The 26,696-nt window shown below is 43.8% G+C and overlaps 1 protein-coding gene across 1 annotated transcript; it reads right to left on the minus strand.

Annotated features, from left to right (window-relative positions):
* Window positions 1–9,646: 9,646 nt before the first annotated feature.
* On the minus strand, window positions 9,647–11,457 carry LOC125547711 (zinc finger protein STAMENLESS 1-like). The gene is made up of 5 exons (XM_048711513.1): window positions 11,311–11,457; window positions 10,773–10,891; window positions 10,573–10,695; window positions 10,400–10,481; window positions 9,647–10,315 (listed from the first exon to the last, which is right to left on the minus strand). Coding segments are annotated over exons 1-5 (780 nt in total). The 5' UTR covers window positions 11,313–11,457; the 3' UTR covers window positions 9,647–9,861.
* Window positions 11,458–26,696: the final 15,239 nt, after the last annotated feature.

Genomic DNA, 26,696 nt, shown 5'->3' on the forward strand with positions numbered 1-26,696 from the left:
AATGCCTTTTTTTTAAAAAAAGAACGGCCTCTGCATCAGTCGATGCATATAGCCATCTTTATTAATTATTCAACAAAAGTCTAAGAGCATCTACAGCCGAACTTTGCAAATCCGGCCCTCAAACGCCTGCGGATGTGACTGGACGCGTTCGCGGACAGTGACCGGTCACGCCTCAAATTAGGCACTCTGCATCCGAGTCTCTTATATTTCAACCCCTAGATCCATACAAAGCATGCAAAGAAATCCCACGTACTACATACTACATACTGTTAGAGATACGACAAGCAAGTTAACTCGACGAAGAACGAAAAACAAGCAGGGGACACGAGATTTTAATATAAAAAAACCCCTCTAATACGAAGGGGTAAAAACCACGGGCGCCAGCCAGCCAATCTTCACTATATCAGGGGAGGTTACAAACGCCGGAGATTTACAACTGATCAATTTATCCCGTGCTGCGGCTTACAAGAGGTATATGTAACACAGGTGACCTTGGTCAATACTGATCCGCCTGCGACGGGCCTCGCTCCACTCACTCGTCAGAAGTTAGCCTTTCTCTTTATACTTGAATTTGGAGCATAACATAACACGTACTACCCTAGCTAATCTTCGTCGTCGGAGATGTTCACGACGACGGTGTCGGTCGCCGGCTGGATAGGCGGGTAGGAGGTCTCCGACTCATCCTCCTCCTGCTCGACCTCATCTATGTAGGTGAACATCTCTGCCTCCTGTGCGACCTCCTTCTCCTGCCGGCGACGGCGTCTGGCCTCCGCAGCAGACTCCGAGCGGAGGGAATCAAGGATGGCCTGCTGCTTCGCCTGCAGATCCGCGTCGCTAGCGACCCCCACATCCTCCTCCTCATTCTCCTCCATCGTCTTCTCCTCCAACTCCTCCTCCGGATCCACTGCATCCGGAGGTAGTCCCGCGGAAATCCAGGCTTCGCACCTTGCCTGGATCTGTTCAAGGAGTTCGAGTCGGCACTCCGGCGTTAGAAATGGGTGCCTCCTCACCTAGCGGCGGGGGGGGGGGGGGGGGGGGGGGGGGGGGGGGGGGGGGCTACTAGGTGGACGGGGAGAGTGGAAAGTGGCGACGGCGGCAGCCATGCGGAGGAAAATGTGGATGCTAGGGTTTCAGTGCCGCCAGTCGACTTAAATAGCCGAGCTAGGCACTACGCGGCCCGTCGGAGCAGCGCCACATGGCGACATCAGTCCGATGGAGGAGACGAGCTTCGGACCACTGGTTTTCTGACCATTTCCATGTGGGACCCCGCCGTCAGTCCAACGTGGCGGGCGTGTCCAGGCGCACTCAGGTGCTCCCATATTTGGGCTGGATATGAGGGGTACCGATCAGCCCGGGCATTTGAGGCTCATTTGAGGCGCCCGTCTGGGTCGAAATTTTGCAACCGGATAGTGACCGGGCGGTTTGCCCGGGTGTATGAGGCGGGTTTGAGGCGCTCAGATGTAGATGCTCTAAGGAGAACATATAGCAAGCCACTCGAAGCCACCACTCACACCTACAAACTTGATAATGTGGACTGCTCTCACTCCCAACATCTAAAACCGGTGTCATCGCCGATCCATCCACATACTGTATCGGAACCTACAGCCGGTGCAGCAAACCTAAAGCGTACACCACATGCACGTTTTTTAAGTCGCCACCATCATCGAACCGCCGACCCATCTTAAGGAAGGAGATCTGCATAATCTTTTTGTCAGTACGACCCTCCGTCGACCATGCCGCCAAGTATCATCAGCCGACACAGCTTGAAGTCTATCGAAGATTTGTCGTGCGTAGCACCTGCCGAACATGCATGACACAACATAGCACCTGTCAGACAGGCATGACTTGACATCTCCACCGAATCTCTCTGCAAGAGGACTCTGCTCCACCTCCCGCCTTTGTCATCCAGCGTTGTTCCACAAACGATGCTCCCAAGAGAGAAACAACACCGCCATGCCACCATTGTTTGATCTAAAAGAATAGATCATAGGGTTTCCCCCGGAGCAGCATGAGTGGGTTGACTGTAGTTACAAGAAAATCATCAAGGTAATGGCGCAGAGCACCGCCATCGCCCGTCGTTGCCTCGGTTTCCATCGGCAACTATGTCTCTCCGACTCGCAGCCGGGACTAGATGACGAATCTTGAGATCCGACCACCCAGCCTTAGGCCGACCACCTCCGACGGAGGAGATGACCACCACTGCCAAGCCCTGTGCAGATCAAGAAGCCGAACCGGAGGTTGAGCGGTTGCAGCATGGCTGCCGTCCCCACACGCCGCTCGGAGATCCGATCCGCCCGCCGACACCGCGCCACGTGAGACACACGAACATGGCAGAGCTCCACCACCGCCCTTAGCCCACTACCATTGGAAGAGGAGCAGTAACCTCCGGCCGGCACCGCGGGCCAGATCCACCCGCCGCCTCAAGGCACGCCCTCCCACCACACAACACTTCACGCGGTAACGCACCTGTGCAACAGCTGCTTCGGCGCCCCACAGCGCCGTGGCCCCCCGCGCCCGTGCCGCGTCCTGGCCCGACGAGAGCCCCGCCGCGCCCTCTTGCGACGGTGAGGGAGGAGGAGGGGGGAGGGAGGCTCGCGGCATAGATGGGAAGCCCTACCCGATCACCTCACGAGTGGTAGCGTGAGAGAGGGTCGCGAGAGAAAGAGGCTTACAACAATGAAATGTAACGACTAAAATTAAAATAGAAAACAGGTAACAAGGGAATGCATCTAGAAAATGTGGAATACAATTAACCATCCCATGGTTGTCTTCACCGAAGAAATAAATCATTCTGTTTAATCATCATAAAAAATCCCATTAAGCTTGGCAAACTGCTAATTGCTTGAGACAGACTGCTAATTACTGAATCAAGTGGATGCACCATACATTCAACAACAACAACAACAACAACAACAACAACAACAACAACAACAACAACAACAACAAAATCCTCCAGCGTAAAAAAGGGTTATTCTTTGCAACTCATTTGAAAAATTCCCTGAGTACTACGTATGAAGACAAGAAAAGGCTTACAAAAGATTTCTGATGATCACGCCTAAGCATTCGTGAGGTGCTCATAGTCATTTTTGAATGTTTGGCTAGACATAGGCCCGAAATGAAACTTTTTAGGAGAGAGTGCAATTTTGCAATAGTAATTAACGGTATAGTGCCGTTACTGAAAATGACACATTTCAGAATAGTGTAGCTGTATTGTCAAGTTCTTGTCGCCTGGTTGTGCATGCTGGCTTTCACACCATAGACTGATTGACAGCACACAAAGGGCCGCTGCCCCATATGTACCAGAGGTATCTTCCCACAGAGCCAGTGAGTCACTGCATCGATCTGTCAGACTGTATCACGGGACCCACGGTCAGAATCATGTCTCTCTTACCGAAACCATGGGTTTCCTTTTGATGGAACAGCAGTGCCTGGATGCCACAAGGCCCCAGTAGATGACCCTAAACTAGAGCGCTAGACCTGGCTGATGTATTTGTTTCTTTGTATATGAATTTTGAGAGGAGAGTACTTATAGGAGAGAAAACAAGGCAAGAGTTGTCATGCAGGTACTACTACTTGTAGCATCTTTCATTCTGTCCCATTTCTTTCCACATGCCAGCAGTTCACGCACATGCATTGCTGTTTTTCAAGTTCCTCGTGTTTATTCATGAATGTTTTCAGGGCATTTGTTTAGTTTATCATCAACTTCTCCAACACCAATATGTATGCCAACTAAATTCTAAATGGATGATGCTCAAAAAGAACTAAATGCGCGTTAAGCTTGCCTACAAGACGACCCTCAATCATCGCCAATGGAAAAGTTCTAAACGCCAACCCATACATAAATCGAATCAATATATTGCTTTTTGGGAAGGAAAGACGAAGACCGGCACACACCATAAAAATACCAACTAGACCTAGGCATGGCAGCCCAACCCAACGACCCGAGCCCAAAAGCCCAACCGGGCTCTAGCTATACCCATACACTTAAAGCCCAGTCTGCAAGCCCAACAAAAATCCTAGATGAGTTTTTTGAAACTTTAAAATAAAATAGGTATAATTTGTAATTATTTAATTTAGAAAACAATTTATTTAACATTTTTATGTGAAAAGGCCTTATCTTGGGTTTCAGGCCGAGCGAAGCCTCGGCTTGGCAATTTCATGTCGGGCTTTGCAAAGCCCGGACCAAACCTTGGCCTGGCCCAAGTGATGACCACCACGTACGGTGAGATCAGTGCGGAACTTTGCACCAAAATACGGAGGGGCTAATTTTGATGACCAAAATAATTAGCCATTAATCAAAATTTTTCTTTTGATATGGCACAATTGTTTTTGGAGATGCTCGGATGCACAATGCAGGAAGGGCCAAGGCCCCTTCCTAACCCGCACTATGATGTATGATCCACCCGACTGAGGTGCATGCATATATCGTGCCTAGCTCCTACCTTAGAGAAATATTAACTCGAGTCTTGACATGACCAAGGAGTAAACATATAGCAGCGCCGTGTGAGTGGATAGTACTTGCGTGTATACATTTCCACTAATCCAACATTTCAAAAATACCCATGTAGAAAAAGGACAACCGACTAACAAAATAAAAACAGAAGCAATGACAAAAACACATGAAAAACAGGCAATGTATAACAAGCATCAAGCCCAATAGAAAAATCAACTTACCCGCAAACAGGGGCAAGCCAGAATTCCAGCCTAAGATGACAGAATTGGCACACAAATTAAGCGCAAGTCAAAAATCCAGTCTAAGAAACAAATTGACTTACCACAACCAGGGGCAAGCCAAAAATCATCTAAGAAGACATAAAACAACACAAGAAAAAAAAACGAAATCTAAACAAAAGAATCAATTGTTAGAAAATCGACTTACCCAGATTTAAAATTCAGACCTTACATAAAGCTATGATCAACCAGGGTGACTATCACCCATGTTTGGATAAACGGAGTGATTGACAAAAAACTACCACTTTAGGGGTTTGCGTTCCATTGAACTACCACTTTTTAAAAAGTGACCGAAAACTACCAATTTTTTTAATTTTGTGACTAAAAACTACCATTTTCGGATAATGGTAAATTTAGATGATTTAAACATGTTTATGACAGGTGGGGCCCGTCTATTAGGGCTGATGTTGGAGAAAAGTCAACTCTATTTTATTTTGACTGTTAAGTTGGGCATTATGACAGGTGCGGCCCACACCTTCCTCCTCCTCATCTCTCTCTCTCTCTCTGAAATTTTAGCAAACACACGACGGCGAGCACTGTTGCGGCCTCCCTCTCTCCATTGCGCGGGATGGGCATTGCGTCAAGCTCCAACCCCTAGCGGCTCGCCGGCGACCTTCAAGAGCAATGCGCGCGTGGTGGAGGCCCTTCTCCTCTGCTCGCCGATGCGGGTGGGGTAGGAGAGGTTGAGCGGGATATGTAGCTTGTTGGCGCACAGATCCCGCTCGTGATGGTCGACGGGGGAGGTCGAAGTTGACCCCTGTGCCACAGGGGAGGCGGATCCAGCCGTCGTGGAGGCGGATCCGGTCTGGGGAAGGGAGGCAGAGGAGCGGCGCCCGCGCCCGGTGGGCGGTGGCGGCGAGGGGAGGTACACGCAGGGCGGCGCGAGGACGAAGGTGCAGGAGCTGGGGAGGTTGCTCGTCGGGCAGTGCGCGGCGGCGCCTGGGAAGAGGTCGCGGGGTAGGTGAGAAGAAGGCGGCTCTGGGAGAGAGAAGGGGGAAGGAGAAAGAAGATGGACGTGTGGAGTAGTTGACTTCTCTGCCACATCAACCATGACAGGCAGGCCCACCTGTCATAAACTCCTTTAAATCATCTAAACTTGTCATTATCTGAAAATGGTAGTTTTTAGTCACAAAATTAAACTTTTTTAGTAGTTTTCGGTCACTTTTTAAAAAGTGATAGTTCAGTGGGACACAAACCCCTAAAGTGGTAATTTTTTTTTTCAATCACTCGGATAAACGCCCTAGCAAAGCCCTCAACTTTAGGCAACTAGGGCGTTGATATTTTGTGCAAAAAAGTTTGAGTAGCTGCACATTTCAAATTAAAATTGTGTACAACTTAATTAATCGAGATAGAAATAATTATTTCTCCTCCGAATGAAAGGAAGAACAAAAGCACCTTTTGTTGTTACTGTTTCCTACTTTGCGGTATCGACCACATGTCCACATTCCTCGTGGCAACTCATGGTCAAGTACCATCCCTTTTCCACTCCGGGTCGGAACGATCTGCAAGTGCGATCTGGAGGTTTGTTTCCATGTGCTTGGATTGCTCCCCTTGTTAATCTGTGTGCCAAATGGGGGCTGCGCAGCAGCTAGAGATCATAAAATAAAAGAAGACAGCAGATCAGAAGCTACGAGGCTATGGTTGGGCATGCAGTGCTGCTGCGGTAGCTGCTGCTGCATGCCAAGCCATTGTTTACTCCATGTATATGTACTCCTCATGCAAGTAGCTGTGCGTGGCTGCTTTGGCATAAACATCTAAACATTGCAAACTGCAAAGGTTTCCAGACCCTTTTTCCTTTCAAAATATACTACTGCTGCTACAATAAAATACTGGTTGATATATGTGTATGTGTGTAGAGAGAAAGAGGGAGGGAGCTCGACTTGGTGCAGGCAGCAGCTTTCAATTCAGAGAGAAAGAAGCATGCAGCAGCCTCACTGATTAAAGCCAGTGTGGGTGTGGTAATAGGACTGGGAGCTAGCTGGAGCATTAGGAGGAGGCTGGCAGGCCGGCATGCTTGCTTGCTTACTTTGACAACTCGAACGACATGATATGTGGTACATGTATGTATGTGTACGCATCGAGAAGCTCACACGCACCACCACTCATTTGGTTGGCCTGGGCGTACACATGCATGCAATGCATGCAGGGTTTTGTGGGCTAGCTAGCAGCTACAGGCCTTTAGCTAGTTATATACAGATACAGGTTAGGGGCAGGTGCGCATGCACACCGTGGCCACAGCGTAGGCCACTCGATCCTTGGAGATGGATGGAGCTGGAGAACTCACACGTGAAAATAGTTTAGGCCTCCCTTGGTTCATAGCATAAGAATTCATAGGAATAGGAAAATCATAGGAAGTGAAATGAGATGCATCTCAATTCCTATAAAGAGATGTCATGTGATGTATGTCATAGAATTTTTTTCATTAAGTCTACGCTATTTATTTTTCTTTTGAAATGTGAAAGATTGATTTCTATCCAACATAGGAATAGAAAATTCTTTCCTACAAACCAAAGGGCTCCAAAGAATTTTTCTCCATTCAAAATCCCATCCAAATTCCTACAAACCAAAGAGGCCTAAACTGATGATTTGAAACGATGACCTAAAAATGATGATTTTAAGTGCACTTCTAAGCAACGTTTAAATTTTTTCGGATGTCACCGATTTTTTTTTCAAGATCCTTTCGGAATTTAATCTGTCAAAATTCAATTAATTTTAAATGTATCTTGACATAATTTAAATTCATTTCAAATTAGTTTTGAATTTGACTTCAAATTTTGTTTTTTCCATTATTTCTGTAATCACCAAAAAGAAATTCTGAATCGTACTTCCAAGTTGTTCCATATTATCCTGTAGGATTCATGAAGGCGTCATATCTTGATCCTATATTTTCATATTCCCACCTTTAAAAAAATCATGGTTCCATTGAGGCCCTCAAGACTAGTTTGATGTTATGCCACTTCTTGAGTTCGACGGAGTGTTATACGCCCTTGACTCAAAAGATTGCGTCCCAAAAATAATTTTAAGTGAGCTATCTTATTCATCCACTACAGACATGTGTGGGAGAAGTTCATATCTTTGACATAAAATCATCGAATCTCAAAGTATAAAGTTACACATAGATTAATTCAAATTATTTGAGCCACGAGAACTCACTAGAATAGAAAATTGTACTCAATATATCTAATTCCAGAATCTTTAGTACATATGTATAATATAGATAGATAGACTTTGAAAATTAAGAAACCAGCATAGCATGCCAAATACGTAGTTAAACAAATTACTAAATATAAAGTTCCCACTCCAGTTCAATTTAATTTTAAATATTTGAATAATAACACACTTTGGAAGAGAAAAGGATCAAAAATTGCTTAAATTTTTGTTGTTTTGTTTAACTGGCAATATGGACTATCAAACAATTAAAACCAGTGTGGTAGTAGTTCTTTATATTCCGAAACTAACTTCCCAGAACTGTAATGGAAAATTGCTCATAATAAGCACAGTACCTCATCATTAAAACTATTGTTGACACTAGGACAAACTGGAGTAAATAAACTCATGTAATATTTAAATTTCAAATCCTTTACCATGCAAGTAAATTAAGATAAAAAAGTAAAGATTAAAAAACAAAAGCATCCTTCCAATTATGAAATTTAAATGAATTACAACTGGAATTTACTATTTCTATTTAACCACATTAATACACTAATAAGTATAGCCTTAGCCACCTTGATCTTGTCTTGAGAAAAATAAATAACAGAAGAACTGGTGAGAAAAAAATGATTGGTTAGGTTAAGTATTGCCGTTTCTGATTTTCTGACAATTTATGGCCAAGCAATTATTTTTGCTAATAACTTATTTTTTCTAGATATTTTAAGCCAGTTTCCTCTAACTATCATGAAAAATATACAACGAAAAATGTTTTCAATAGCCTGCAAAAATGTTAGAAAGCTGAAGTTCTGGGTATTGACATGGTCTCCAAAATACTCGCAAAAAATAGACATGGTCTCCAAAAAACAAGATAACCCACAATTTGTTTATAATACTTGTGCATAAACCAAATAAACTTACGATATTATGAAAGCATGTCTTGAGATAAATCAATGTCTATGCATCGCAAAACAATATGCAGCTCTGCCCCTGAGGGAAAAAAAACACCGCACGGCATTGTTGACCTTTTGATGGTGATGATTTCAGAAATGATAACGCCGATGGAGTACTACCTGCATACCAGAAATTAATGTGCTGCTACGGCACGCCGGCAGGAAAGCTAGCTGTTCCATCAAAAAACGGTAGTAGTCAATGTGCATGGCACTGCCCATAATCTTTTTCGAGAACACGTATAGTACGGGACTGTCCATAATCCAAAGGGTACTTCAGTGTAGCAAACACTATAGTTTTTTGAACCGGCCAGCTCATAATTTTGCCATCTTTACATTGGTTGACTTGCAGAGCCCATGTCAAATCACGTTTAATGTAACATTGACATGCCAGGTTCTGAGCTCAAGTTGACTGTCTTGTGCAACTTGATTTGCCGTCTCCAGGTAGAGCAATTAAATGAAGTGGCTAGCGAGTGCAAAATGATCTATCCTAATTTTTTATTATTCAAACTGATTATAGGTTTAGTCGTTGACAATGGAGTATTATTATGTTTAGAAAATCAATGAACGTAGTAACAGTATTGAATCTTTAGTTTCACATAAATATGCTCACAGAACTATATAGTGTCCCCCGCAAAAAAAAACTATATAGTGCTCCAAAACATGCTACTATTTTATAGTACTCAATTTCGTGTAACCTGTTTTAATTCAGCCTTCATGAATAATTGTTTTTCTAAAAAAATAATGATTCCCAAATTCCTAAAACATTTTAGAGTAGAATAAAAAACATCAATTGGGGCAAGTCCATAAAACCAAAATGAGCACACAAATCAAAAACCGACATTAATAGATTAGTCACAAAGCTCAAACATATGCAGTACTGCTTACCTACTAGAATTTCAAGGCAAATCAAACTTCTGAGACAGTTCCCTCTATTTGAGAGATATCCAAAAACTTAACAGCCTATCTTAAGTTCTTCAGATAATTTCTTGGCTCTTTACACTAAATAGCTTAATTAGCTGCATCGATCAACTCAGGAGGAGGCATTCATATTTCTGGTGTGGCCGCCGCACCCGAAGCTGTAGTTGTGGTCTGCCTGCACGTTCGCCGGCGCCGTCGACGGCGGCGCGGAGAGTGGAGCGCCGAAGCAGGAGGAGAAGCCGGCAGCGCGGCGCTGCTGCTGTATCATTGCGTCGCCGGGGGAAACGGCGTGGCCGATGACGTAGTCGCCGACGGAGGCGGGCTGCTGGCGGGGAGGAGCAGGGTACGTCGCCGGGTAGCTCATGGGGTTCAACGCGGACGGCGTCGTGCTGTAGAGGTAGTGGTACGACGGCGGTGTCTGCGGCGACACCCGCGGGTGCACCGGCCGGAACGGGTGGTGGCTCGGGTCTCCGACGACCCCGCCGCCGCTTCCGGTGACGCCTCCCCTGAATCCTCCTCCCAGCATGGCCGATGGAGCACTGCCTCCCATGTTCACATCCCTGAAACTGCAGGAGAGAAAGAAGTTCAGTGGCGGCCATGGAAAAACCCTAATCTCTTCAAGAATCGAGACGGCCGGCCATGGTAGGCACCTCATCTGTGCGCCGACGGCGGAGAGGGTGTCGTTGCCGAAGACGAGCTGCCGGGCGCGGTTGAGGGTCTCGGTCTCCCTCTCTGAGCCAAGGAAAGTAAGATTACCAACCAACTTTGCATGGAAGAGAAAGTAACATCAAGCTAGGGTTGTGATCTGGCAGATGGTACTTGCCTTGGCGATGGCGGTTCATGTGGCCTCCCAGGGCTTGGGATTTGCCGAACTTGAGGGAGCAGAACCTGCACTGGTACACCTTGCCGGCCTCATCCTTCCCTCCGATGCTCTTCTTCTTTGTCCCTGATGAAACACATTTGCAAGTACATGTTAGTGTATCTTCAAATCGAATGAAATAGTCGATGCTTGGAGTTTCTTACTGGTTGCGTCGGGGGCGGCGGCGGCGCTGGATGCGGCGGTGGTCGCTGAGCTCTCCACGGCTTGCTTGCCGTACTCCTCCGGCAGGTTGTTCAAGTCCAAGGGGCTCCCTTGTTGCCTCCTTTGTGAGTTGAAAACATTGATTAGTTCATGGAGATTCATACAATGATAAGCAGTACAGGAACTCTGATACAACAGACAATTAGTGGCACTATCGCTGCACCAAACTACCAAAGTACCAAGAACAAGATCGAAAATATGTGTAGCACAGCAAAAAAACAAGGTGCTCATGGAGAGATCCGTTCATTATTGTTTGACAACAGGAGCTTATGATAGAAAAAAGTGTACTAATATGCAGCTAGTTCGTTGTGAACTGCAGAAGAGAGAAGAGGATGAATCAACAAGACACAGCAAGGAGAATAGTGTTTCAGAAGCGATGTGATGTACAAATAAAACATGGGGATGAACAATAACATAACAACAAGACAAGGGAAAGTGATGAGTGGGTAGTTGGCCGCGCTTGTAGAGGCTTCTTCTTACATAGTGGAGCAGGAGCAGAGAGAGCAGTGGTGTGAGAGGAGAAGAAACAGCAACAACTGAACACACTCTATGATGCAATGGAGATTTTGGAAGGGGCCGGCTGGAGGAGAAAGGAAAAGGGAGGGGATATATATCGGGTGGTGGTGGGGTGTTGTGTTCAGTACTTCATCAGTGGTGTCGAGTGTGTGTACTGTGTAGAGAGAGAGACAGAGAGAGAGGGAGGGGGAGAGAGGGAGAGAGTAGCACTAGTATTCCCCCTAGTATTATTGATGATTTAGTACCAAGACACAAAAGCAAAAAGACACTGCAGTTTGGGGACATGAAATGCATTGGGGGGGAAAGGCTGTCTTAAAGTGTTGGTTTGGGGTGTGTAGAGATAGAGTGCACTAGAGGTTTAGGTGGAGAGAGAGAGAGCGAAGCCTGAAAGTTCTCTATCAGTTCACCTCTGCACACGGCCGCCCCTTTCTCTCTCCTCTCACACACATTCACACACACCTACAGTGCGTTCTCTCTCTCTCTAGATCCCTCTCTCAAGATGCTGTGTGCGCGAAAGAAGCAAATGTGATTCTTGGATTCTGTGACGATTGCAAGCCAGAGCGAAGCTGTAGCAGTGTTGCTATCCTTTCTCTCTCTTGGCCCCTTCTTCATCTCCTAGAGAGAGAGAGAGAGAGAGTCTGCATTGCATCGCATCGCATGTGTGTATCTGATCTCTGCGTTTGAGTGTATGTATATAGGTCACTATGCACCACACTAGGCAGGAAAGGAAGCCCCACAAAACCACTACACTTGACACCTCACTATGTAACCAGCAACATATACGCTGAGACGACGACTCCCCCTGCATGAATCATTAATGGAGTAAGCCACGCCTCTCTTTCTCTCTCTCTCTCTCTCTCTCTCTCTCTCTCTCTCTCTCTCTTAGATCTTGGGCAAGCAAACACACAAAACATCACACATGCACACATATCTGCACTCATGTATATAGGTAATAGCTAGGCCTAGTAGTATGTCCTTTGCTTGCATCCATCCTTCTCTCCTCCCTCTCTCATCCTGTGGCTGGCTTTGTAGGGCATGCATGCAGCTTGAGGAAGGAGAGAGAGGAGTAATAAAGACAAGGGCACCTCTTACAAGGCCCTGGCTGGGTATTTAGTTGAGAAGGGTATGCACAAGCACAAGAGGTGGCCAGCTAGAGGTCCTACAGGTGCATGCATGCATGCTTACTTAGCCTTTGAGGGCTAGCTACTGCTAGCATGCAGCAGCAGGATGGCGCACTGCATGCTCTTGTCAAGTAGTAGTACTGCGAGTTTACGGTAGATAGATCAGGAGGAAGAAGAACAAGAGAGAGACAAGCTTGTTTTGTTTTGTATTTGTGCTGTTGGGATCAAGAGGATCAGCTAGCCAACAGAGCAGATGGGCAGTAAAAAGTGCCTTTGGAGGGGCTATCTGTTCTGTGCATATATGCTAAATATGAGACATGATTGAGCTTTAGTTGTACAAGTGACATATAGGACCCCATGAATGCTCGCAATTGAATACATAGAAGTACATGGGTTTTCATTTGTTTTCTTTCCCTGCTTATGAATTTTGATCTTGCAAATTTCCTATACATGAAGATCCTTTGTATCAAAGAGGATCTTCTAAATTTATCAAACACGACGGAATTCATCAAAGTTCGGATAGAAAATAGCACAAATCATCCATACATAGCATGCAAATAAATCTAGTACAACAATAGTTCAAGCTCAACGAGAAATAGTTCAAATTCAACGAGATTAACCAGATGTTCAACAAGTTTTTTATGAACGGATCATGTCGTTGATGTCTACTACACAACCTTCTTCTTGTAGACGTTGTTGAGCCTCCAAGTGCAGAGATTTGTAAGACAGTAGCAAATTTCCCTCAAGTGAATGATCTAAGGTTTATCAATCTGTGGGAGGCGTAGGATGAAGATGGTCTCTCTCAAACAACCCTGCAACCAAATAACAAAGAGTCTCTTGTGTCCCCAACACACCCAATACAATGGTAAATTATTTTTTTGAAAATAGAGGAGGACCCCAGCCTCTGCATCTGGACGATGCATGCGGCCACTTTATTAATTATTCACACAAGACCTTACAAAGTCATACAACAGTAAGACTGAAGCCACCATCTAGGCAACAAAAGTGTCGCTACTCCTATCCAAGAGATGAAGGATGCTGATAGTCTGGGCCTAGTACCAAACAGACCTTGCAGCCAAACCTAACATCTAAGACCTGAGGTCCCATCCAGGACGCCTGCCGGGTATGGGTCACCTACTAGTCCGGCGCACTCTCAACCAGGACGCCTGCCGGGTCTGAGGCCGCCGCAACCACCTACCACCAATCCATCTTCAGAGCTGTACTGCTGCATGTACGTTGTCCGATCTAGTTGCCGTCGACGCCAAGTTCGGCGAAGAGATGGTGATACAAGTGCAATATGGATGGCAAATAGTGGTTTTTGTAATCTAAAAATATAAAAAAGCAAGGTAACTAATGATAAAAGTGAGTGAAAACGGTATTGCAATGCTAGGAAACAAGGCGTAGGGTTCATACTTTCACTAGTGCAAGTTCTCTCAACAATAATAACATAATTGGATCATATAACTATCCCTCAACATGCAACAAAGAGTAACTCCAAAGTCATTAATAGCGGAGAACAAACGAGGAGATTATTGTAAGATACGAAACCACCTCAAAGTTATCCTTTCTGATCGATCTATTCAAGAGTCCGTAGTAAAATAACATGAAGGTATTCTTTTCGTTCGATCTATCCTAGAGTTCGTACTAGAATAACACCTTAAGACACAAATCAACCAAAACCCTAATGTCACCTAGATACTCCAATGTCACCTCAAGTATCCATGGGTATGATTATACGATATGCATCACACAATCTCAGATTCATCTATTCAACCAACACAAAGAACTTCAAAGAGTGCCCCAAAGTTTCTACCGGAGAGTTAAGACGAAAACGTGTGCCAACCCCTCTGCATAAGTTCACGAGGTCATGAAACTCGCAAGTTGATCACCAAAACATACATCAAGTGGATCACGTGAATATCCCATTGTCACCACAGATAAGCACATGCAAGACATACATCAAGTGTTCTCAAATCCTTAAAGACCCAATCAGATAAGATAACTTCAAAGGGAAAACACAATCCATTACAAGAGATAGAGGGGGAGAAACATCATAAGATCCAACTATAATAGAAAAGCTCGTGATATACCAAGATCATGCTGAATCAAGAACACGAGAGAGAGAGAGAGAGAGATCGAACACATAGCTACTGGTACATACCCTCAGCCCCGAGGGTGAACTACTCCCTCCTCATCATGGAGAGCGCCGGGATGATGAAGATGGCCACCGGAGAGGGATTCCCCTCTCCGGCAGGGTGCCGGAACGGATCTAGATTGGTTTTCGGCGGCTACAGAGGCTTGCGGCGGTGGAACTCCTGATGTAGGTTTCTTTCTGGAAGTTTGGAGTTATATAAGAGGCGTTGGCGTCCAGAACAAGTCAGGGGGGTCCCCGAGGCGGCCACGAGATAGGGGGGCACGCCCAGGGGGTAGGGCGCGCCCCCACCCTCGTGGTGGCCTCGGGACTCCTCTGGTCTATCTCTGGTACTCCGTGGGCTTCCTCTGGTCCAAAAACAATCTCCGTGAATTTTCAGGTCAATTGACTCCGTTTGGTTTTCCTTTTCTGCGATACTCAAAAACAAGGAAAAAACAGAAAATGGCACTGGGCTCTAGGTTAATAGGTTAGTCCCAAAAATCATATAAAATAACATATAAAACATCCAAGGTTGATAATATAATAGCATGAAACAATAAAAAATTATAGATACGTTGGAGACGTATCAAGCATCCCCAAGCTTAATTCCTGCTCGTCCTCGAGTAGGTAAATGATAAAAACAGAATTTTTGATGTGGAATGCTACCTAACATAATTATCAATGTAATTTTCTTTATTGTGGGATGAATGTTCAGATCCGAAAGATTCAAGACAAAAGTGTAGTATTGACATAAAAATAATAATACTTCAAGCATACTAACAAAGTAATCACATCTCCTCAAAATAACATGGCCAAAGAAAGCTATCCCTACAAAATCATATAGTCTGGCTATACTCTATCTTCATCACACAAAAAATTTAAATCATGCACAACCCCGATGGCAAGCCAAGCAATTGTTTCATACTTTTGATGTTCTCAAACTTTTTCAATCTTCACGCAATACATGAGCGTGAGCCATGACCATAGCACTATAAGTGGAATAAATGGTGGTTTTGGAGAAGACAAAAAGGAGAAGATATATAGTCTCACATCAACTAGGCCTATCAACGGGCTATGGAGATGCCCGTCAATAGATATCAATGTGAGCGAGTAGGAATTGCCATGCAACCGATGCACTAGAGCTATAAGTGTATGAAAGCTCAAAAGGAAACTAAGTGGGTGTGCATCCAACTTGCTTGCTCACGAAGACCTAGGACACTTTGAGGAAGCCCATCCTTGGAATATACAAGCCAAGTTCTATAATGAAAGATTTCCACTAGTATATGGAAGTGACAATATAGGAGACTCTCTATCATGAAGATCGTGGTGCTACTTCGAAGCACAAGTGTAGTAAAAGAATAGTAGCATTGCCCCTTCTCTTTTTTTTCTCTCATTTTTTTGGGTCTTCTCTTTTTTATGGCCTCTTTTTTCTCTTTTTCTTTTTTTTCTTTTTTTATTTTTCATCCGGAGTCTCATCCCAACTTGTGGGGGAATCATAGTCTCCATCATCATTTCCTCACATGGGAGAATGCTCTAATAATGATGATCATCACACTTTTATATACTTACAACTCAAGAATTACAACTCGATACTTAGAACAAAATATGACTCTATGTGAATGCCTCCGGCGGTGTACCGGGATGTGCAATGATTCAAGAGTGACATGTATGAAATTATGAACGGTGGCTTTGCCACAAATACGATGTCAACTACATGATAATGCAAAGCAATATGACAGTGATGAAGCGTATCATAATAAATGGAACGGTGGAAAGCTGCATGGCAATATATCTTGGAATGACTATGGAAATGCCATAATAGGTAGGTATGGTGGCTGTTTTGAGGAAGGTAATGGTGGGTGTATGGTACCCGCAAAAGTTGTGTGGCACAACAGAGGTTAGCAATGATGGAAGGGTGAGAGTGTGTATAATCCATGAACTTAACATTAGTCATAAAGAACTCACATACTTATTGCAAAAATCTATTAGTTATCGAAATAAAGTACTACGCACATGCTCCTAGGGGGATAGATTGGTAGAAAAAGACCATCGCTCGTCCCCGACCGCCACTCATAAGGAAGACAATCAATAAATAAATCATGCCCCGACTTCATCACATAACGGTTCACCATACACGCATGCTACGGGAATCACAAACTTTAACACAAGTATCTCTCAAATTCACAACTACTCAATTAGCATGACTCTAATATCACCATCCTCATGTCTCAAAACAATCGTAAGGAATCAAACTTCTCATAGTATTCAATGCACTTTATATAAAAGTTTTTATTATACCCATCTTGAATGCCCATCATATTAGGACTAAATTCGTAACCAAAGCAAATTACCATGCTGTTTAGGGGCAGGATCCTCCGGTCCGCCCGCTATTTAGAAAAGGCCAGACGCCGGGCAAGAATCGCACCACTCCACCGCTCCCCATCTCCTCCATCCACCATTTTTCACCCTTTTGATGGCATCTGACAAGTAGGAAGAGCAGTTCTCCAGCATAAAAGCCGGCTGGGTGGCCCATCGAGCCCAAGGGATACGAGCGAGACAGCTTGCTGCTCCACCTTCCCCGCCTAGCCCGACGGGAAAAGTTGTCGCCCCAAGCTGGCGTGTGGTTCGGCACCTTGCCGCTCCAAGCCACCTCGCGGAGGAGTGGCGAGTTGCTCCAGCCTGGCACGTCGAGGAGCACGGCCGCACGGGCGCCGTCGCTACCGTCGACGACGGCTGTCGTACCGTGCCTCCAGTGCCTGCATTCGCACATCCGCCTTCGACGCACAGGTAGCCGCGTCATGCAGCCAGAGAAAGAAGCCGGTTGCGCGGACATCGACGAGGTGGCGGCCAACATGTCCGCACCCGCCACTACCATCAAGGAGAAGTAGACCATGTGAGGCCGCCGCCGGTTGGGTCCCATGAAGACCACCGGACGCCGGCATACACAACCGGTGTCTTGCCCGGTTCTTTAGCGCAGACCATCGACGACCCCCTGGCTGGGCTCCATGGAAGCGGAGGCGCCCCCGCTTCCCCTCCGGCTGAAGCATCAGCCAGTAGTTCCACTCCGATAAGCGGTGAGGAAGCGAGCCGCCCTTTGCACTGAAGCATATACCTCCGGGGCTCCCGGCAGTCCGGTAAGCGGGTTGCCAGACATGGGGAAGACAAAGGGACCCGCCGCGGCAGGCCATAGACTAGTGTAGTGTATCCTTATTGTGGGAGTGAAGCTCCGTGTGACCGTACGTGCACATAGTTTTACCTTTTTAGTTAAACTAGTTCAAAATGTAAATGTTTTCCTTCGATATATACGTAATCCGTTATGTTTATATAAAATTCGGCCGTGTTCGCACCAATTTGGTTGGTTCGACTATTATCAAAATATATACGGCTACGGTTGGATGGCGGCCTCCCGCATCCGTGTCCACAGACTAGTCCTTCTGTCTGCGGACGGGAAAATTTGCGGGTTGCCGTTGGAGATGCCCTAAGAAAGGATGCACATGGGACCACGAGAACGGCACGGCTAGGTCTATCAGAAGAAATCATGTGCTATATGCATGACTGGTACATATGTACGTAGTACGACTTTATGCAATGATATGCTCAGTTACCTGTACCATTTTACCTCGCGGTGGTACTGATCACCATCGCTAATGAACAACCACACGCGTTAAAGTACAATGTAAGTGGAGTATATGGTGCACAATCCTCGTCTTCTTATACTTTTTGGCTGTACTGTTCTGCTTGCAAGTAAGCATATATAATAGCGACAAGCTAGTGGCGCTAACAAGATGATATTGGAAAATTTGGTCGATGTATGCATGCAGTTTCAGATGGTGCGGACATTCCCTGTAGCTTGTAGCAGTGCAACTTTGAAAAAGAGAAAGAAAAATGTCCTTTGCATTGGTTGATGCACACGGCTCGATACTATATCAATTAGTATTAAGCAATCTCAATCATTGGTGTCGAATAAAATCGACATATATAAACAAAATGACATGTAACACGATGGCAACTTTTCAAACTTGCCTCGCGAAAGTATGTTGTCTTCTCCGACAGCTACCACAACTATCGCCTGCAGGGACAAATCCCTGACAAAAACAACAAGAAGCCTAATAAGAAGTACTCCCGCTTCCCCAATATAGTGCATATAGAGATTTTAAAAAGTCAAACCTTACAAACTTTGACCGAGTTTGTAGAGAAAAATATTTACGTCTGAAATGTCAAACATATATCACTAGATTCATCATATAATGTAGTTCCATATCTATTTATTTGATATCGTAGATATAAATAGTTCTCTATGTAAACTTTGGACAAAATTTGTAAAGTTTGACTTTTCAAAAAATCTATACGTACTACATTATGAAATGAAGAGAGTACGCTACTCCTAGACAATGCCTTCAAGAAAGGGAATTTCGCATGTGCCGAGGTTGACACGTCGTACGTGGGACTGTTCATCTACGAAGTAAAGCTTCAATCCAAGACCTTCAAAAAAGGCAGACGCACACACTCGTCAACATCGCCTGATTAAGCTGGAGAGGCGAGATCATGGGTTTTCACTCGGAGTATATACGCATATTTGTTGTCGAATCCGTTAACCTGTCTACTGGTTAACGTCTCCTCGCTAGCCGAAACCAAACACCGAGAGAGAGCCAAAGGGCCCGCCCGGCTGTCCCCCCGTCACAGGAGAAAACGCTGGTAGCAAGTTGATGTCGGCCGGGGGAGTGAAATATTTGCAACGTGAGTGAGGTGGCCGGGCAGGGGGGAGGCAGAGCTGAGCTGAGTTGCTGAGGCATATCGATCAGCTCATGTGAGGAGGGCCAGAGGCCAGAGGTAGAAGACAAGGCGCCTCCCTCCCCCCTGTTATTGCACTAGACACTGAGACACTCGCGCAGCTGCTACTGCTCCCCCCTGCGCTTACCCTTTTCTCACCTTGTGGCGTACTGCAATATGGCCGCCGGGCTCTCTGCCCAGCTGCCACTGCACTCACTAGCACTTACCCGCTTTATATGGAAACTCTCCTGGGCCCGTTGCCTTCCTTCACAAACCCCATCCCCTCCTGCCCGCCCTCCTGCTCGCAAACCAAACACAGCCTTGCTAGGGTTTCACTTCACTCGGGGTGTCATGCATGCAGAAAAACACTACTCAGCAGGAACATGGGCCTTTGCTTCTGTACCATGTTAAAAAAAAACATGAACATGGGCCTACATGATCCTGTTTCCAAAACTTAACAAAAATCACTTCTTTTAGGTGTCAAAATTTTTGGAAAGCATTTATGTTGTAGAGAATAGGTATAAGTATGTCCAAGTAAATGTGAGAAGCCTAGGTTGCACTCCTTTAGTCTTAAGACGTGACTCTCAACTATGAGGTGCATGTGACCACTTCGTCAATCTCAACATCTATCGGCTTGTCCTCTCAAAGGTGCTCATAAAGATAGTGTGTGTGTGTGTGTGTTCATATGGATGAATGCATTGACGAAACTACGTCAGGACTACATGGGCCATGGCCCACCCAGCTTCGTAGCATCCGATCCAATAACATCCAACCCATGGGTCGGAAGAAAGCCCAACTTCTTGTAGTTTGGCGCTTCAAGCACGCCTAGTACTTTTCTGCAAGCTCCGCCATTGAATGAGTGTGCATGCGTGTTGTGAGCGTCTGCATTTGTAGTATGTTTCTCGAAACAAATATGTCCATATAAATACTGTTAAATATATGACCATCTTGAGAATAGTGCATAAAAAATCATAAGATGAATTTTCTCCAGGCGATCACCCCCTTGCTCCTGACCTAAAATGCGCTCTACAAGCTGCACTTGATAGTCATGTGCATGCTCCTCCAAACCAATTTATAACACTAAAATTCTTGATTTCATACCTAGGAGTGTTATGATTAATAGGGTTATATGAACTCCTCCTAAGAAATCACGTTGCTACATTGAAGAGTTGAATGATGATAAAATGTGATGCTTGCATTATTCCCAGCTAAAAGGCATTGCAGAAAGCGCTTGTTGTGAGGCAGCCCAATTTATTTTTATTTCCTGTTAAGTTGAATCAACATGATTATTGTCTTTGTAGTAATTATGTTTTGTATCTTTTCTTGGAATAACGTGCCAAGTAATGCCTTTGGGATGTTGCAATTGCATGTTTGTTATGTGTTGTTCACAAACAATTTTTTTTTGCCTTTGGTAATTGAATAATCATTCTGTACTAGAGCGTGCTAATTTCTTGAATTTTTTTACACAGATTGTTTTATAATGTAGCAAACCCGACCCAAATGGATCGGTGCATGTGTGCTTTCTATGCTATCGCTGGATCAGTATGCTAGCACAAGCAATACATCGATGAAATACCATAACATCACATTCTAAAAAGATAACGTAGATCCAGATTATACCTCATATAACACAGCGGAAAACAAATCATAAGGGTGTGGAGTCCCGTCAACGCCAACGACAGGTTGAGTGTAAACCGTAACCCTACAACGTAACTCTTACTCGTCATAGAAATTCCTGCAACATGATAAGTTGCAGCCGTGTAGGTCAGTACATTGAATGTACTGGCAAAATCATAGATAAAGGCAGATGAAAATAACTCTATCACCATATGCAATATGGTTGTGGTGGCTCTATGGTTAAGTTTTTGCATAAAAGCTATTTTTTTCCTACATCAAATGAATAAAATTAATTACTACAAAGTGATGTCATTAACGAGATGGTTCCGCCAACCAAATCTCATATCCCAAATTAATTATTAAATCCCACTAGTCGATTTATCAGATAGTCCATTTATAGTGCGGTGTTGAGAGTTCCGAGTAGATCCAATTCCAGAGGCTCAAGTTATCCGTAACCGGGGACACGGCTAATCAATTAGGTTATTACTCTGCAGAGTTTTTTGCACTTTACCCACAAGATTTGATCCCTCTTTTTATGTCCTCGCATTTCCTGATGTTTGAGAATAAGATGAACGAAACATGGTCTTTCAGAGAGTTTCCCTGACCACTAACAGTGCCCATCCAATCCTATCGTCCATCTACATTTGCTAGCACTATCCAGCCAGAGTCACAACTAAGATCAACCAAGCCAGAGACAATATTTACTTGTGGCTGCACAGGTAAGCTTTCGGTCTTGAAGTATTCATCCGTCTCTCTGAACCTGGGTGGAACTTTTCGCGTGATTGACTAGCACTTCTCCAACAACACCTAGGCTAACCACTGGGTCCTCTAGGGCGCCATTCATCCAATTTCCACCCAGAGGTATATTTGGAAAATCATGTCTTGAGTCCTTGAGGTCTTGAAGTTGTCGTCATCAGTCTTGAAGTTGTTGTCGTCAATTATAATTCATCACTCTCACAACTTCCATGAACACTCATACCAACCCCCGTCTACTAAACATAGCAACTACAAATAATAACGTACCCGAGGCTCAGTAATAAAGGACATGGGTTCCTACCTCATGACACTACTCAAGGCCAAGTTTCCAAATTACCTACTTTGCATGCATGGTGGAAAAGGAAATACTAAACGCAATAACACATAGGTATATTGATAATCATGATCAAAGTGAACTTGCTTGGTACTTGTTGGTGGAGTTCATCACTCTCACAATTGATTGATCTATTCATCACACTTCGAGAATAATCTATTCTAACCAAACAATTGAATACATATACGCAATCAATCCAACAATCAAAGGAAATCCTCAAGTAAAAACACAGAGAAACACAAATAAAAACTAAAGAAGACATAAAAGAAAAACTTGGGAAAGTTCAACTGAAGCAAAACAATCAAAACAACACTAATTTGATCTAAACAAATAATTAATAGAAAAGATACAAAAGTAAATACTTAACAACAAGTGATTTATTAAACAATTAATTAGCAACAAGAATTAATTTAATAGCTTTTATAATAACAAAGTTATAACCTAATCACATATTAACTAAAGTTGGCTTAAAACAATTTTAATTCATTATAAAATTGTATTCTAGTTAATTAACATAAACTAAACTTAATAAAATTAAAGTGACAAAAAGAATTACTTTTCAAATATATTAAAACTAATTCTATTAAATTTTTAAACAAGCATACATGGGTGCTGTTTTTTAATCCACTTAAAACTAAAATAATTAAATTATAAAAATTATTAACATGCTACTGTATATGCAAAACTAATACAAAACAGTGTCAAAAGGAATTAATTTAAAAGATATTTTTAATTAAAAGTTATTAGCAATTTAGTGTTTGAATAAAATTTGGTCAACTCAAATTTGAACTATTCAAACATGCCATCTATCTGAATCTACAGAAACTACAAAAAATTATTAAACTAATGCAATTGGAATCACTCAAAAAGAATTTAAAACATAAAAGAGATGAAGAAATAAAAACCAGAAACAAATTTGGAAAAGTAAAAAAGAAAAAAGAAAAGAAAAACTAGCTACGGATTGGCTCAGGGCCACATGGTGAGTTCCTATTGGCTACGACGTTCGCTACGAAAGCTGACGGGTGGACGGCCGTGCTACCTCTTGAGCACTGCGTTAGTTTTCCCTTAAAGAGGAAAGGGTGATGCAGCAAAGCAGCGTAAGTATTTCCATCAGTTTTGAGAACCAAGGTATCAATCCAGTAGGAGACTACACGCAAGTCCCTCGTACCTACCCAAACAAATAAGAACCTCGCAACCAACGTGATAAAGGGGTTGTCAATCCCTTCATGGTCACTTACGAGAGTGAGATCTGATAGAGATAATAATAACAAGATAAATATTTTTGGTATTTTTATGATATAGATTGAAAGTAAAGATTGCAAAATAAACGGTGCCAGAAATAGCTAGTTGACGGGAGATTAATATAATAGAGAATAGACCCAGGGGCCATAGGTTTCACTAGTGGCTTCTCTCAAGATAGCATAAGTATTACGGTGGGTGAAAAAATTACCGTCGAGCAATTGATAGAAAAGTGCATAATTATGAGAATATCTAGGCATGATCATGTATATAGGCATCATGTCCGCGACAAGTAGACCAAAACGATTCTGCATCTACTACTATTACTCCACACATCGACCGCTATCCAGCATGCATCTAGAGTATTAAGTTCATAAGAACGGAGTAACGCATTAGGCAAGATGACATGATGTAGAGGGATAAACTCAAGCAATATGATATAAACCCATCTTTTTATCCTCGATGGCAACAATACAATACATGCCTTGCTGCCCCTACTGTCACTGGGAAAGGACACCACAAGATTGAACCCAAAGCTAAGCACTTCTCCCATTGCAAGAAAGATCAATCTAGTAGGCCAAACCAAACTGATAATTCGAAGAGACTTGCAAAGATAACAAATCATACATAAAAGATTTCAGAGAAGAATCAAATATTGTTCATAGATAATCTTGATCATAAACCCACAATTCATCGGATCTCGACAAACACACCGCAAAAAGAGTTACATCGAATAGATCTCCAAGAAGATCAAGGAGAACTTTGTATTGAGATCCAAAGCGAGAGAAGAAGCCGTCTAGCTAATAACTATGGACCCGAAGGTCTGAGGTAAACTACTCACACATCATCGGAGAGGCTATGGTGTTGATGTAGAAGCCCTCCGTGATCGATTCCCCCTCCGGCGGAGCTCCGGAAAAGGCCCCAAGATGGGATCTCTTGGGTACAGAAGGTTGCGGCGGTGGAAATAGGGTTTCGTGGTGCTCCTGGATGTTTTCGGGGTATGTGGAGTGCTACCCCTTGAGCTTGCGCTCGATTCCCCGAAGAGAAAGGGATGATGCAGCAGACTAGCGTAAGTATTTCCCTTAGTTTTTGAGAACCAAGGTATCAATCCAGTATGAGGCCACGCTCAAGTCCCTCGTACCTGCACAAAACGATAGCTACTCGCAACCAACGCGATTAGGGGTTGTCAATCCCTTCACGGTCACTTACGAGAGTGAGATCTGATAGATATAATATTTTTGGTATTTTTGGTATAGAGATGCAAAGTGAAAAGTAAAAGGCAAAGTAAAAAAGCAAAGCAAGATTAAAGTGATGGAGATTGATATGATGAGAATAGACCCGGGGGCCATAGGTTTCACTAGTGGATTCTCTCAAGAGCATAAGTATTCTACGGTGGGTGAACAAATTACTGTTGAGCAATTGACAGAATTGAGCATAGTTATGAGAATATCTAGGCATGATCATGTATATAGGCATCACGTCCGTGACAAGTAGACCGAAACAATTCTGCATCTACTACTATTACTCCACTCATCGACCGCTATCCAGCATGCATCTAGAGTATTAAGTTAAAAATAGAGTAACGCTTTAAGCAAGATGACATGATGTAGAGAGATAAATTCGTGCAATATGAAATAAACCCCATCTTGTTATCCTCGATGGCAACGATGCAATACGTGCCTTGCTGCCCCTTCTGTCACTGGGAAAGGACACCGCAAGATCGAACCCAAAGCTAAGCACTTCTCCCATGGCAAGAACTACCAATCTAGTTGACCAAACCAAACAGATAATTCGAAGAGAGTTGCAAAGATAACTAATCATACATAAAAGAATTCAGAGAAGATTCAAATATTATTCATAGATAGACTTGATCATAAACCCACAATTCATCGGTCTCAACAAACACACCGCAAAAAGAAGAAGATTACATCGAATAGATCTCCACAAGAGAGGGGGGGGGGACTTTGTATTGAGATCCAAAAAGAGAGAAGAAGCCATCTAGCTACTAACTATGGACCCGAAGGTCTGAGGTAAACTACTCACACTTCATCGGAGGGGCTATGATGATGTAGAAGCCCTCCGTGATGACGGCCCTCTCCGGCGGAGCTCCGGAACAGGCCCCAAGATGGGATCTCGTGGATACAGAAAGTTGCGGCGGTGGAATTAGGTTTTTGGCTCCTGTTCTGATCGTTTGGGGGTACGTAGGTATATATAGGAGGAAGGAGTACGTCGGTGGAGCACCGAGGGGCCCACGAGGCAGGGGGCGTGCCCTAGGGGGTGGGCGCGCCCCCACCCTCGTGACCGCCTCTTTGACTCCTTGGAGTAGGGTCCAAGTTTCTTGGATCATGTTCGGTGAGAAAATCACGTTCCTGAAGGTTTTATTCCATTTGGACTCCGTTTGATATTCTGTTTCTCCGAAATACTGAAATAGGCAAAAAACAACAATTCTGGGCTGGGCCTCCGGTTAATAGGTTAGTCCCAAAAATAATATAAAAGTGGAAAATAAAGCCCAATATAGTCCAAAACAGTAGATAATATAGCATGGAGCAATCAAAAATTATAGATACGTTGGAGACGTATCAGGCATCCCCAAGCGTAATTCCTGCTCGTCCTCGAGTAGGTAAATGATAAAAAGAGAATTTTTTATTCGGAGTGCTACTTGGCATAATTTCAATGCAAATCTTCTTAATTGTGGTATGAATATTCAGATTAGGAATAATCAAGACAAAAGTTCATATTGACATAGAGAATAATAATACTTCAAGCAAAGCAACAAAGCAATTATGTTTTCTTAAAGTAACATGGCCAAAGAAAGTTCATCCCTACAAAATCATATAGTTTAGTCATGCTCCATTTTCGTCTCACAAGAATGCTCTCATCATGCACAACCCCGATGACAAGCCAATCAATTGTTTCATACCTTAATAATTTCAAACTCATAAACTTTCACGCAATACATGCGTGAGCCATGGATATAGCACTATGGGTGGAATAGAATATAATGATGGGGGTTATATGGAGAAGACAAAAAGGAGAAAGTCTCACATCAATGAGGCTAATCAATGGGCTATGGAGATGCCCATCGATTGATGTTAATGCAAGGAGTAGGGATTGCCATGCAACGGATGCACTAGAGCTATAAATGTATGAAAGCTCAACAAAGGAAACTAAGTGGGTGTGCATCCAACTTGCTTGCTCACGAAGACCTAGGGCACTTGAGGAGGCCCATTGTTGGAATATACAAGCCAAGTTCTATAATGAAAATTCCCACTAGTATATGAAAGTGATAACTCAAGAGACTCTCTATATGAAGAACATGGTGCTATTTTGAAGCACAAGTGTGGAAAAAAGGAATAGTAGCATTGCCCCTTTTTATTTATTT

The sequence above is a fragment of the Triticum urartu genome, chromosome 3, assembly GCF_003073215.2.
Source record: "Triticum urartu cultivar G1812 chromosome 3, Tu2.1, whole genome shotgun sequence".
NCBI lineage: Eukaryota > Viridiplantae > Streptophyta > Magnoliopsida > Poales > Poaceae > Triticum > Triticum urartu.